This window comes from Silurus aristotelis (genome assembly GCF_946808225.1).
Source record: "Silurus aristotelis genome assembly, chromosome: 17".
NCBI lineage: Eukaryota > Metazoa > Chordata > Actinopteri > Siluriformes > Siluridae > Silurus > Silurus aristotelis.
In genome coordinates, this window is record NC_139590.1 from 1,203,553 (window position 1) to 1,216,094 (window position 12,542).

At 41.7% G+C, this 12,542-nt stretch overlaps 1 protein-coding gene across 7 annotated transcripts in view; it reads left to right on the forward strand.

Annotated features, from left to right (window-relative positions):
- The window catches only part of shank1 (SH3 and multiple ankyrin repeat domains 1), a 60,557-nt gene that overhangs the window by 31,882 nt on the left and 16,133 nt on the right, over positions 1-12,542 (forward strand). For all 7 annotated transcript variants that reach the window (XR_014537616.1, XR_014537617.1, XM_083566813.1 and 4 more), the window contains 4 exons: positions 9,108-9,190; positions 9,519-9,643; positions 9,734-9,869; positions 11,211-11,291. Coding sequence is in view for 5 of the 7 variants with exons in the window: in XM_083566813.1 (XP_083422939.1) it covers positions 9,108-9,190; positions 9,519-9,643; positions 9,734-9,869; positions 11,211-11,291 (425 nt within the window). In the remaining 2 variants the exon portion in view is untranslated. The remainder of the gene's footprint in view (positions 1-9,107; positions 9,191-9,518; positions 9,644-9,733; positions 9,870-11,210; positions 11,292-12,542) is intronic.

A 12,542-nucleotide genomic window follows, 5' to 3' on the forward strand; every position in this document is an offset into this window, starting at 1 on the left:
ACTTTCTCAGACTTCCTCATACAATACCACATCTCCTCTCTCCACCCTGTCGTACGCTTTCTCTAAATCCACAAACACACAATGCAGCTCCTTCTGACCTTCTCTATATTTCTCCATCAACCTCAGCCTGGCTTCCACTACTCTTTCCCATAACTTTATGGTGTAACTGATCAACTTAATTCCCCTGTAGTTACTGCAGGTCCGCACATCTCCTTTATTATTAAAGATCAGTACCAGCACACTCCTTCTCCATTCTTTAGGCATCTTCTCACCTTGGTAAACAATCTGGTTAAAAACTCCACTGCATCTCTCCTAAACATCTCCATGCTTCTACTGGTATGTCATCAGGTCCAACCGACTTTCCATTCTTCATCCTCTTAATCGCTTTCACTTCCTTCTTACTAATCCTATCCACTTCCTGCTTCACCAACTCCACACCATCCAACCTTCTCTCTCTCATTTTCCTTATTCATCACCTGCTCCCTCCATCTTCTCAACACACTCTCCTCACTAGTCAACACATTTCCATCTCCATCCTTTATTATTCTAACTTGCAGCACATTCTTCCCAGCTCGGTCCCTCTGCCTGGTCAATCGCTACAAATCCTTTTCTCCTTCCTTACTGTCCAACTTCTCCTACAGCTCCTCATATGCCTTTTCCTTGGCTTTCACCACATCCCTCTTCACCTGCTGCTGCATCTCCATGTTCTTCTGCCTACTTTTCTCATCACTATGCCAATTACAGTTCTGTTTCACCTTCTCATCACCTCTGTTCCCTTCAACTACATGCCCATTGAAATCTGTACCAATCACTAATCTTTCATTCCTAGCTTCATTCTCCACCACTTCATCTAACTCACTCCAGAATGTTTCCTTCTTCTCCATCTCACAACTCACTTGTGAAACATAAGCACTGATGACATTTATTATCACCCCTTTAACTTCCAGCTTCATCAGAAAATCTCTTCAGCTCCACTACACTCTTACTAAACTCCTCCTTCAGGATCACCCCTATGCCATTTCTCTTTCCATCTTCATACAGTTTGTGGTTGAGAATAAATAATACGTGGTGGGAGTCTGTGCAGAGTATGAACACAATAACATGCTTTATTAACCAATCATCATACTTATCACTTTACTAACCACAAACCATTATGCTTCACTAAGAAATCATCATAATGCTTAAAAAAAACACTCATTATAAAACTTCACTAACCACCATTACTAACACCTCATTAAGTAATCTTAATAATCAGTGCTTCATTAACTGCTCATTATAACTAATATAACATTATTTACTAACCAATCATCACAACTAACACTTCAACTATAACTAATGCTTAACTAACAATCATAACTAATGCTTCATTAATGCTTCACTAAACAGCCATCACGATTCAGGATTAATCATCATAACTAATGCTTTATTATTGGCTTGTTATAACTACTGCGTTACTAACCAATCATAATGCTTCTTTAACTTTTGAGTGTGTGTGTATGCGAGAGGGCATGCAAGTGTGTGTAAATGTGTATGTTAAAATGTGTGTGAGAGGATGTATGTGAGAGTATATGTTAGTGAGTATGTGAAGTGTGTATGTGAGAGTGTGTGAAAGTGTGTGTGTGTGTGTGTAAGAGTATGTGAAAGTGTATATGAACATGTGTATGTGAGTATGCGAGAGTGTATGAGAGTGTGTATGAGTGTATGGAAGAGTGTGAGCAAAAGTGTATGAGAGTGTGTATGAGAGAGGGTATGTGAGTGTATAAAAGTGTAACAGAGTGTATGATAGTGTGTATGTAAGTGTATGTACGTGTGTATGTGAGAGTGTATGAGAGTGTGTATGTGAGTGTATGCGAGTTGTATGTGAGAGTGTGTATGAGAGTGTGAATGTGAGTGTATGCGAGTTGTATGTGATAGTGTATGAGAGTGTGTATGTGAGTGTATGCGAGTTGTATGCAAAAGTGTATGTTAGTGTGTATAAGAGTGTATGCGAGTTGTATGTGAGAGTGTACAGTATGTAAGTGTGTATGAGAGAGTGTGTATAAGAGTGTGTATGAGAGAGTGTGTATAAGAGTGTGTATGTGAGTGTATGCGAGTTGTATGTGAGAGTGTATGTGTGTGTATGAGAGTGTGTATGTGAGTGTATGCGAGTTGTATGTGAGTGTGTATGAGAGTGTGTATGTGAGTGTATGCGAGTTGTGTGAGAGTGTATGTGAGTGTGTATGAGAGTGTGTATGAGTGTATGCGAGTTGTATGTGAGAGTGTATGTGAGTGTGTATGAGAGAGTGTATGTGAGTGTGTATGTGAGTGTATGCGAGTTGTATGTGAGAGTGTATGTGAGTGTGTATGAGAGAGTGTATGTGAGTGTGTATGTGAGTGTATGCGAGTTGTATGTGAGAGTGTATGTGAGTGTGTATGAGAGAGTGTGTGAGTGTGTATGTGAGTGTGTATAAGTGTATGAGAAAGTGTATGCGAGAGTATGTGAGAGTGTATGTGAGTGTTTGCAAGAGTGTATGAGTATATGTGAGTGTGTATGAGGAAGTGTATGTAAGTGTGTATAAGAGTGTATGTGAGAGTGTATAAGAGTGTATGTGAGTGTGTATACAAGTGTATGTGATTGTGTATGAGAAAGTGTACGTGAGAGTGTATGTAAGTGTGTATAAGGGTGTATGTGAGAGTGTATGAGAGTGTATGTGAGAGTATATGAGTGTATGTGATTGTGTATGAGAAAGTGTACGTGAGAGTGTATGTAAGTGTGTATTAGAGTGTATGTGAGAGTGTATGAGAGTGTATGTAAGAGTGTATGTAAGTGTGTATAAGAGTGTATGTGAGAGTGTATGAGAAAGTGTATGTGAGAGTGTATGCGAGGGTGTTTGCGAGTGTGTATGAGTGTATAAGAGTGTAGGCGAGAGTGTATGAGGGTGCATGTGAGTGTATACGAGTGTGAATGGGAGTGTTTAAACATGTATGAGAGTGTATGTGAGTGTGTATAAGAGTGTGTATGTGAGTGTATGCGAGTTGTATGTGAGTGTATATGTGAGTGTGTATGAGAGAGTGTATGAGAGTGTGTATGTGAGAGTGTATGTGAGTGTGTATGAGAGAGTGTATGTGAGTGTGTATGTGAGTGTATGCGAGTTGTATGTGAGAGTATATGTGTGTGTGTATGTGAGTGTATGCGAGTTGTATGTGAGAGTGTATGTGAGTGTGTATAAGAGTGTGTATGTGAGTGTATGCGAGTTGTATGTGAGAGTGTATGTGAGTGTGTATGAGAGTGTGTATGTGAGTGTATGCGAGTTGTATGTGAGAGTGTATGTGAGTGTGTATGAGAGTGTGTATTTGAGTGTATGCGAGTTGTATGTGAGAGTGTATGTGAGTGTGTATTAGAGTGTGTATGAGAGTGTATGCGAGTTGTATGTGAGAGTGTATGTGAGTGTGTATGAGAGTGTGTATGTGAGTGTATGCAAGTTGTATGTGAGAGTGTATGTGAGTGTGTATGAGAGTGTGTATTTGAGTGTATGCGAGTTGTATGTGAGAGTGTATGTGAGTGTGTATTAGAGTGTGTATGAGAGTGTATGCGAGAGTGTATGTGAGTGTGTATGTGAGTCTGTATGAGAGTGTATGCGAGTTGTATGTGAGAGTGTATGTGAGTGTGTATGAGAGTGTGTATTTGAGTGTATGCGAGTTGTATGTGAGAGTGTATGTGAGTGTGTATTAGAGTGTGTATGAGAGTGTATGTGAGTTGTATGTGAGAGTGTATGTGAGTGTGTATGAGAGTGTGTATGTGAGTGTATGCAAGTTGTATGTGAGAGTGTATGTGAGTGTGTATGAGAGTGTGTATTTGAGTGTATGCGAGTTGTATGTGAGAGTGTATGTGAGTGTGTATTAGAGTGTGTATGAGAGTGTATGCGAGTTGTATGTGAGAGTGTATGTGAGTGTGTATGTGAGTCTGTATGAGAGTGTATGCGAGTTGTATGTGAGAGTGTATGTGAGTGTGTATGAGAGTGTGTATTTAAGTGTATGCGAGTTGTATGTGAGAGTGTATGTGAGTGTGTATTAGAGTGTGTATGTGAGTGTATGCGAGTTGTATGTGAGAGTGTATGTGAGTGTGTATGTGAGTGTATGCAAGTTGTATGTGAGAGTGTATGTGAGTGTGTATGAGAGTGTGTATTTGAGTGTATGCGAGTTGTATGTGAGAGTGTATGTGAGTGTGTATTAGAGTGTGTATGAGAGTGTATGCGAGAGTGTATGTGAGTGTGTATGTGAGTCTGTATGAGAGTGTATGCGAGTTGTATGTGAGAGTGTATGTGAGTGTGTATGAGAGTGTGTATTTGAGTGTATGCGAGTTGTATGTGAGAGTGTATGTGAGTGTGTATTAGAGTGTGTATGAGAGTGTATGCGAGTTGTATGTGAGAGTGTATGTGAGTGTGTATGAGAGTGTGTATGTGAGTGTATGCAAGTTGTATGTGAGAGTGTATGTGAGTGTGTATGAGAGTGTGTATTTGAGTGTATGCGAGTTGTATGTGAGAGTGTATGTGAGTGTGTATTAGAGTGTGTATGAGAGTGTATGCGAGTTGTATGTGAGAGTGTATGTGAGTGTGTATGTGAGTCTGTATGAGAGTGTATGCGAGTTGTATGTGAGAGTGTATGTGAGTGTGTATGAGAGTGTGTATTTAAGTGTATGCGAGTTGTATGTGAGAGTGTATGTGAGTGTGTATTAGAGTGTGTATGTGAGTGTATGCGAGTTGTATGTGAGAGTGTATGTGAGTGTGTATGTGAGTGTGTATGTGAGTGTATGCGAGTTGTATGTGAGAGTGTATGTGAGTGTGTATGTGAGTGTGTATGTGAGTGTATGCGAGTTGTATGTGAGTGTATGCGAGTTGTATGTGAGAGTGTATGTGAGTGTGTATGAGAGTGTATGCGAGTTGTATGTGAGAGTGTATGAGAGTGTATGCGAGTTGTATGTGAGAGTGTATGTGAGTGTGTATGTGAGTGTATGCGAGTTGTATGTTAGTGTATGTGAGTGTGTATGTGAGTGTATGCGGGTTGTATGTGAGAGTGTATGTGAGTGTGTATGAGAGTGTATGCGAGTTGTATGTGAGAGTGTATGTGAGTGTGTATGAGAGTGTATGCGAGTTGTATGTGAGAGTGTATGTGAGTGTGTATGAGAGTGTATGTGAGTTGTATGTGAGAGTGTATGTGAGTGTGTATGAGAGTGTATGTGAGTTGTATGTGAGAGTGTATGTGAGTGTGTATGAGAGTGTATGTGAGTTGTATGTGAGAGTGTATGTGAGTGTGTATGAGAGTGTATGTGAGTTGTAAGTTAGTGTATGTGAGTGTGTATGTGAGTGTATGCGGGTTGTATGTTAGTGTATGTGAGTGTATGCGAGAGTGTATGTAAGTGTGTATGAGAGTGTATGAGAGAGTGTTTATGGAGACAGAATATGCACTGAGAGAGAGGGAAGGAGAAAGAGAGGAAGATAAAGAGATAAGTGAGAGAGAGAGAGAGAGAGAGAGAGAGAGAGAGAGAGAGAGAGAGAGAGTGAGTGAGTGAGTGAGTGAGGAACAGATGGAGTTGGTTAAAACCGAGTGTACAGTGGGATTAGCAGCATGTGGGTACAGCATGGTACAGTAGAAACAGTGGCTCAGCAGCACCTGATTACTGAAACACACACACACACACACACACACACACACACACTTTCGTTATTCATAAAGCTTTATTAGCCCTCGTCTCGTAATAAGTGAAAGACGGAAGGTGTACATTCATCTCCTGGAAGAGCAGCTCAGATGGTCATCTATTATTGTTTCTATAGCAACAGCTTACCAAGAACCTGCAAAGAAGCAACAACTCTTCTGTCCCGAGAAAGTCAGAAACACCACAGGAAACACCTGTAGATGTTATGAAAGTCCTGGTACTTGAGACTCCTTCCCTAAATGCTGCATAAAACGTGTTTAAAAAATACCTTCTTATAATAATTGTGAAAGCTACGATGGAGTTGCTACTTTATAAAAATAAGCGCTCTTCCTTGTTTTGTGCAGGAACACGTACACGGGAATCAGATATACATTATATGGACAAACATTTTTGGAGCATAAGATTGCTTTGAATGAACATCTCATTCTACATTTATTCTCCATTTGCTGTTATAATAAGCTCCATTCTTCTGGAAAGATTTTTTTGTGGAGATTGTAGTGAGGTGAGGAGGCCTGGGGTCAACCCAGTAGGGTTGGAGTTCTTCAGTAGGAGGAGATCTTCCACTTCAACCCATGGAAAGTAGGTGGAACAGGTTTGGGTCTTGTAGTTCGTAAAGAGAATATTACATTCACATCCAAAGACAGTTGTGTGTCTCCAACATTTTGGGGTTTGGGGAACAACCACATATGAAACATATCAACCACATAGGAAACAACCACATATGAAACATATCAGCATGATGTACGTTCTACAGAAGCGGCGTGAATTTCGATTCCATGCCTCGTGTCTCATTACACAAGACCCACGCTCATTTATTTATTTTTTGCTACTGTCATCAAACACACCCACGTCTAAATATAAACCCAATACTGGATGTGTGAGCTGAACATCTGCTTCTGCTCACATGCTCTTCAACTTTGCTGAGGGTTCGACTGTCCGAGTGCGTTTTCCAATCGCTCGTCTTTCACGAACGTCCATGACGGCTTTTGTCTTTTACTCGTCCCTCTGGTAGAAGTGTTGGCTTCTAGATGACTAATTCCGAGCGCTTTCAGTGCCAGGCTCACATGCTGGATCTCCCTTTGCAGTGCATGTCTACATTTTAGCTTGGCTATTTCTTATTTCCAGTTCTGGCCGTTGCTTAGGCAACCGCCAACATCTTCCTTTCTGTGCCTGCTGCACATATAAACATCACATATTAGAGCTGCAGAAAAGTGAAGGCTTTTCCTCACCAAGCACTGAGATGCTATGTTGCTGAGTGGATGTGGGGGAGGGAGGGCCATAAGCCTCCTTCACCTTTCCTTTCATCTAAATTGTGAGGTTACGATTTTACTTTTGCGCCTTTGTAAAAGTTTGTGAGACTTTACTTTTTACGCTGGAACGTGTCAGATTCATAAACGGGAAACAAACTATTCCTGGTAGAGATGATAAAAAGGAAAAAAGATGTTTATTAATCCTTGTTACAAATCCAATACAAAGGTTGTCAAATGCAAGAACAAGTACAAGTCAGAGATAGATTATAGATTAGTTACCAGATACCATACTACCAGCTTTACACACTTCCTGTGGTTTCATTCTTGTGGTTAAATAAAGAGTGTACAGTGTTTGCAGGTTACAGTGGTTGTAGTGTTACAGTAGTTGATGGGTTATGGTGGATATGATGTTATGGTACTTATAGTGTTATGTGGTTGTAGTGTTACAGTAGTTGCTGTTTTATGGTAGTTGCTGAATTACATTGGGTAGAGTCAAGTCAAGTCAAGTTTATTACTGTTGCATTTTTTACAATAGACATCAAAGCAGCTTTAAGAATGAAGGTGAACAATGTGTGTTTATCCCTGATTAGCAGCTTGGGGCGACTGTGGTGAAGGAAAAACTCCATTAGATGTTATTAGAAAGAAACCTTGAGAGGAACCAGACTCAAAAGGGGGAACCTCATCCTCATTTGGGTGACATCAAGAGTGTGATTATAGTCTTTAAACACTACAGAACACTGGAGAGTGAGAACTAACATGAGCACTGGAGTGTGTGTTTATGAGTGATGTTCTTTCTACAGCTTTTTACAGTCAGTTGAGGTTATGGAACCAGGAGCTACTGAGCAACTCATAAAATAGCTCAACATTTGAGATCATCACAGATCCAACACCAGCTTCTCCATGCCAGAGCCTTTAAACACTCAAGGAGGTCCAATGTCCAAACTCCACATGAGGTGGGATCCAAATGGTGCTGGTACATCTCTAGATGGTTCAGGATGTTTGCAGGCAACTACTTCTTTAAAGGTCTATAATCTTCATGAGGTGGAACGTGACTGGAGCTGCACAACCTCAGGATGGCTCGGGATGGTAGAGAAAGAAAAGCAGTGGAGAGAAATTAGCGTAGCTGCTGTTCATGATATTAACAAGCACAGTGTTACAGTGTTACAGTGGTTGTAGTGCTGGAGTCGTTGCTGTGTTACAGCATTTGTAGTGTTACAGTAGTTGTGTAATAGTAGATGAAATGTTACAGTAGCTGTTTTGCAGGTGCTTCAGTAGATGCAGTGTACAGTAGTTACTGTACTACAGTGTTTGCAGTGTTACAGTAGTTGCGGTAGATGCGGAGTTACAGTAGTTTGTTTTTACAGTGTTTACAGTGTTAAAGTAGTTGCCAGGTTACAGGTGCTTCAGTAGATGCTTTGTGACAGTAGTTACTGTACAGCAGTGTTTGCAGTGTTACATTAGTCGGTGGGTTACAGTGTTTGCAGTGTTAAAGTAGTTGCAGTGTTACAGCTGCTGCAGTAGTTGCAGTGTTACAGTAGTTGTGTTACTGTTGTTATAGTAGATGCAGTGTTGCAGGTGTTACAGTGATGCAGTGTTCCAGTTGTTGCAGTGTTACAGGTGCTGTAGTAGATGCAGTGTTCCAGGAGTTGCAGTGTTACAGTAGTTGTGTTACTGGTGTTACAGTAGATGCAATGTTACAGTAGTTGTATTGCAGGTGTTCCAGTGATGCAGTATTCCTGTAGTTGCAGTGTTACATGTGCTTTAGTAGATATATTGTTACAGTAATGCAGTGCTGCAATAGTTGCAGTGTTACTGTAGTTGCTGTGTTACAGTTGTTACAGTGATTCATTGTTACAGATGAATGACTGAACAGGAGAGGATTAAGCAAATGTTCCTACCCTGCACTTTTCCCTCTATCGTCTGCCTTCCCTTTCCCTAGGTGTGAACCAGGTGCTGTAGGACTCTTTGTGTCTTTTGTGTCTTTTTTTTAACGCTTTCCATGCTGTTTTTTTTTCCTCTTTCTCCTTTTTGCTCCTCCCTCTCTCCCTGCATTTTTCTGCCCTCTCTGTATTCTGGACCTGGCACTGTCGCTCTCACTGCCAACTCCGCTCAATGTTTCTTCCCCACTAAACCTTCCTTTTTCTCTATCTTTCTGTTTCTCTTAGTGACTACATAATCAAGGAGAAAACAGTGCTCCTGCAGAAGAAAGACAGCGAGGGTTTTGGCTTTGTGCTGAGAGGGGCCAAGGGTAAGAAGTCTCATCCTCACTGTCTACTCTTCCCTCCCTCTCTCTTAACTCTCTCTCTCTCTCTCTCTCTCTCTCTCTCTCTCTCTCTCTCTCTCTCTCTCTCTCTTTCTTTCTCTCTTTCTCTCACACTCATATTGATGCTTTGCCAAGTGCTCTATTAATCCGCTGTTGTATTCAAAGCTCAGGTTAGGTGACATCATCGTTTCTCCTCCCCATGACCTACCCGTCACTGCTTCTGCGACTTGTACAGCAGACACTATGTCACTCCAGTACGTGATATCTAGAATTGATTTCATATTTGGAACTGTGTGGGTGTGTGTTTTTGTAGCACAGACACCCATCGAAGAGTTTACCCCCACTCCAGCCTTTCCAGCACTGCAGTACCTTGAGTCTGTTGACGAGGGAGGCGTGGCCTGGAGGGCCGGTCTACGGATGGGTGACTTCCTGATCGAGGTGCGTGCATGGTCACATCACAGATTCGTTCTATTACTTCATTACACTCTAGCATGTAGTAACTGTCGCTCGTATGCCGTCTCGGCTCAGGTAAATGGTCAGAATGTGGTGAAAGTCGGCCACAGGCAGGTGGTCAACATGATCCGACAAGGTGGAAACAGCCTGATGGTCAAGGTGGTAATGGTGACCCGCAATCCTGACATGGAGGAGGGCTCTCGAAAGAAAAGTAAGAATGCTGTTGATGATATATGCTATAATGTTTATAGGTGGCATGTAGTAGATACCATTCAAATACACTATATGGGAAAAAGTATTGGGACACCTGACTTTTCCACCCATACGTAGTTCTTCCCCAAACTGACCCCACAAACTTCACACAATCGAACGCCTCTATGGTGCGGTACCATGAAATTGAAATTCAAATGAAGGACTAAAACACTTACGAATCTTAGGCTCAGGTGTCCACAATCTTTTGTCCGTATCGTTTTTTTAAATATAGCGTAGGTATTTACAGGTAGTACCTGACTTACGATGGAAATGCGTTCCATTGACGCCATCGTAACTTAAAATCATTGTAAATTGAGACATGGTTACGCCGATTAAAAAGGAGGGAGTCGATAGCTACAACTGGGCTTAAAAAAAAAAAAAAAAAAGAATGATTTAACACCAAGAAAACTAAACTCTGTTAATAGTAAGGAATCTCACAAACCGGCTCACAAAATCTTTTTATATTTGTAACATTTTTTCATATCACTATCGTCATCGTAAGATCGAAAAAATGTAAGTCGATCCATCGTAACTCAGGGACCACCTGTAATTGAAATGTATCATTTACTCGCTGGAATTAATCGAGTTAATCTGCTCACTTGTGAATAATAATGTAGAGCCTAATCTTTTCTTTCAAATAATCTCTAGGACATCTCGAAATATCCATATAAATATGGTTCCAACATACATCTAAGTATGAAGCTATGAACAATGAGCTACCTAAAGGATGCCTTATGGCTCCAGGGTCAGAGCTTTACAGAAATTCCTCAGGGTTCTCCGGTTTCCTCCAACCTTCCAAAAACAATTGGGTGCAAAAATATTCAGTGTATCAGTGTTCAGTGTGTATTTCCAGCTCATGGCCTAAATTCCCAGGCTGAACCTCTACCCCAGAGTTTTTGAAAATAAGCTGTTTTATCCGTGTATCGATCAGAACCTATTTATTATGTGGTGAGAAATAAATATAGAGCCGAGTTGTTAAGCAAAGAATTTAAGATGGTACTAGGAGTTACTTGGTGTTATTAGGAGTTCCAGGCCTACTAGCGACCAGCCTGTAGAGATTTGAGAGAAAAAACAGAAGGCAGACCGTGTTTGAGGAGTTGACGGTCGAGCCAGATGCACTGCTGTCAGTGATTCACAACAGCTGTCGTCTACATGTAGAAATATCTGTGTCTTCCAATAATCTACTTCAACATTTGACCTTAAGATTCAGAAGGTTTAATGATGCTGATGATGATGCTGCTGCTGCTGCTGCTGCTGATGATGATCTCACCAGTATTTTTTGTTTCGTTCTTTTCCTCAGTTCCACAGCAGAGTAAAAGGCTGAGCACTCCGGCAATCGCACTGCGCTCCAAATCCATGACTTCGGAGCTGGAGGAGATGGGTAAGGACCAGGATGAAAAAGGAAGATAAAGAGAGAAAAGATCAGAGATAAAAAGATGTAGAGACAGTCGAGCGAGAGCAAGTGCATATGGGAGTAGGGATGAGTTTGAAGAAGACAGCTTGTGAGAGGGAATCAGAGAGAGCGATAGAGATAGAGAGACAGAGAAAGGGTAAAAGAGAGAGACGAGGAAAGAGGCGGATGAGAAGCAGAAATCCAGCCACGGCTTCAGGAGAAAGAAATGACTAAAAGAAAAATATATATATTGTGGCGAGACGTGTGAGAGGGAGACGAAAGGACGGAGGGATGGGGGGTGAAAGAAATAAAAGTGTCACGTCTCAATTGGTCTCACTGTTCTTTCAGAAATCTCCCACTGTCACTGTCAGCACCCACAGTACAGGTAACACCCCCCGCCATCCTCACCCAAAATAACCCCGCCCACCTTCACCCCTCTTTCTCTTTCTGATCCTCGGAAGAATAAAACTTGACTCAGTCCTGCAGCCGCAGGGTTCCCACATTCCCGAGTGGCTGGAGTTTGTGTCTTTGTTGCCGTAGTTACACCACAGGGGGTGGGTGTTGGTGGAAAAGTAGACTTTGTGTTGGCTGGATCAGAGAATGTACAGGGCAACCTGGAACGGGTTCTGAGCATGCTCAGTGTGGTTTGGAGCGGTTCTGGTTCTGAACGTGCTGAGTGCTGATTTGACAGGTTCCAAACGTACTGGATGCAGTCAAGACTGGTCCTGTAGATACTGAACGTAGGCTGGACATGTTCTGAAATGCACATGGATGCTGGACTGGTTCTGAGCATGCTCAGTGTGGATTGAAGAGGCTCTGGTTCTGAAGACACAAATATAGATGCTAGAATGCTGGAATGGTTCTGAGCATAGTCACTGGATTGAAGTTGTTCTAAAGGCACACATATAGATGCTGGAATGGTTCTGAACATGCTTAGTACCAAATGCAGTGGTTCTGGTTCTGAGTGTGCGTAGTGCTGATTTGAGAGGTTCTAAACATACTGAATGCAATCCAGACTGGTTCTGGAGATACTAATGGGAGGCTGGACTTGTTCTGGTTCCGAGCATGCTCAGCGCATGTTTGTCAGCTTTGAAATATACTCAATACAGACTAGACTGGTCCTGGTTCTTCTTATATTCAGCGCAGACTGCAAAACTCAGTCAGCCTCAGATCCAGCATGTGGTGAATTGTTTCTTCAGCTCAGTGCAGGTTTGTCAGGTTCAGATGCTGGACTGGTTC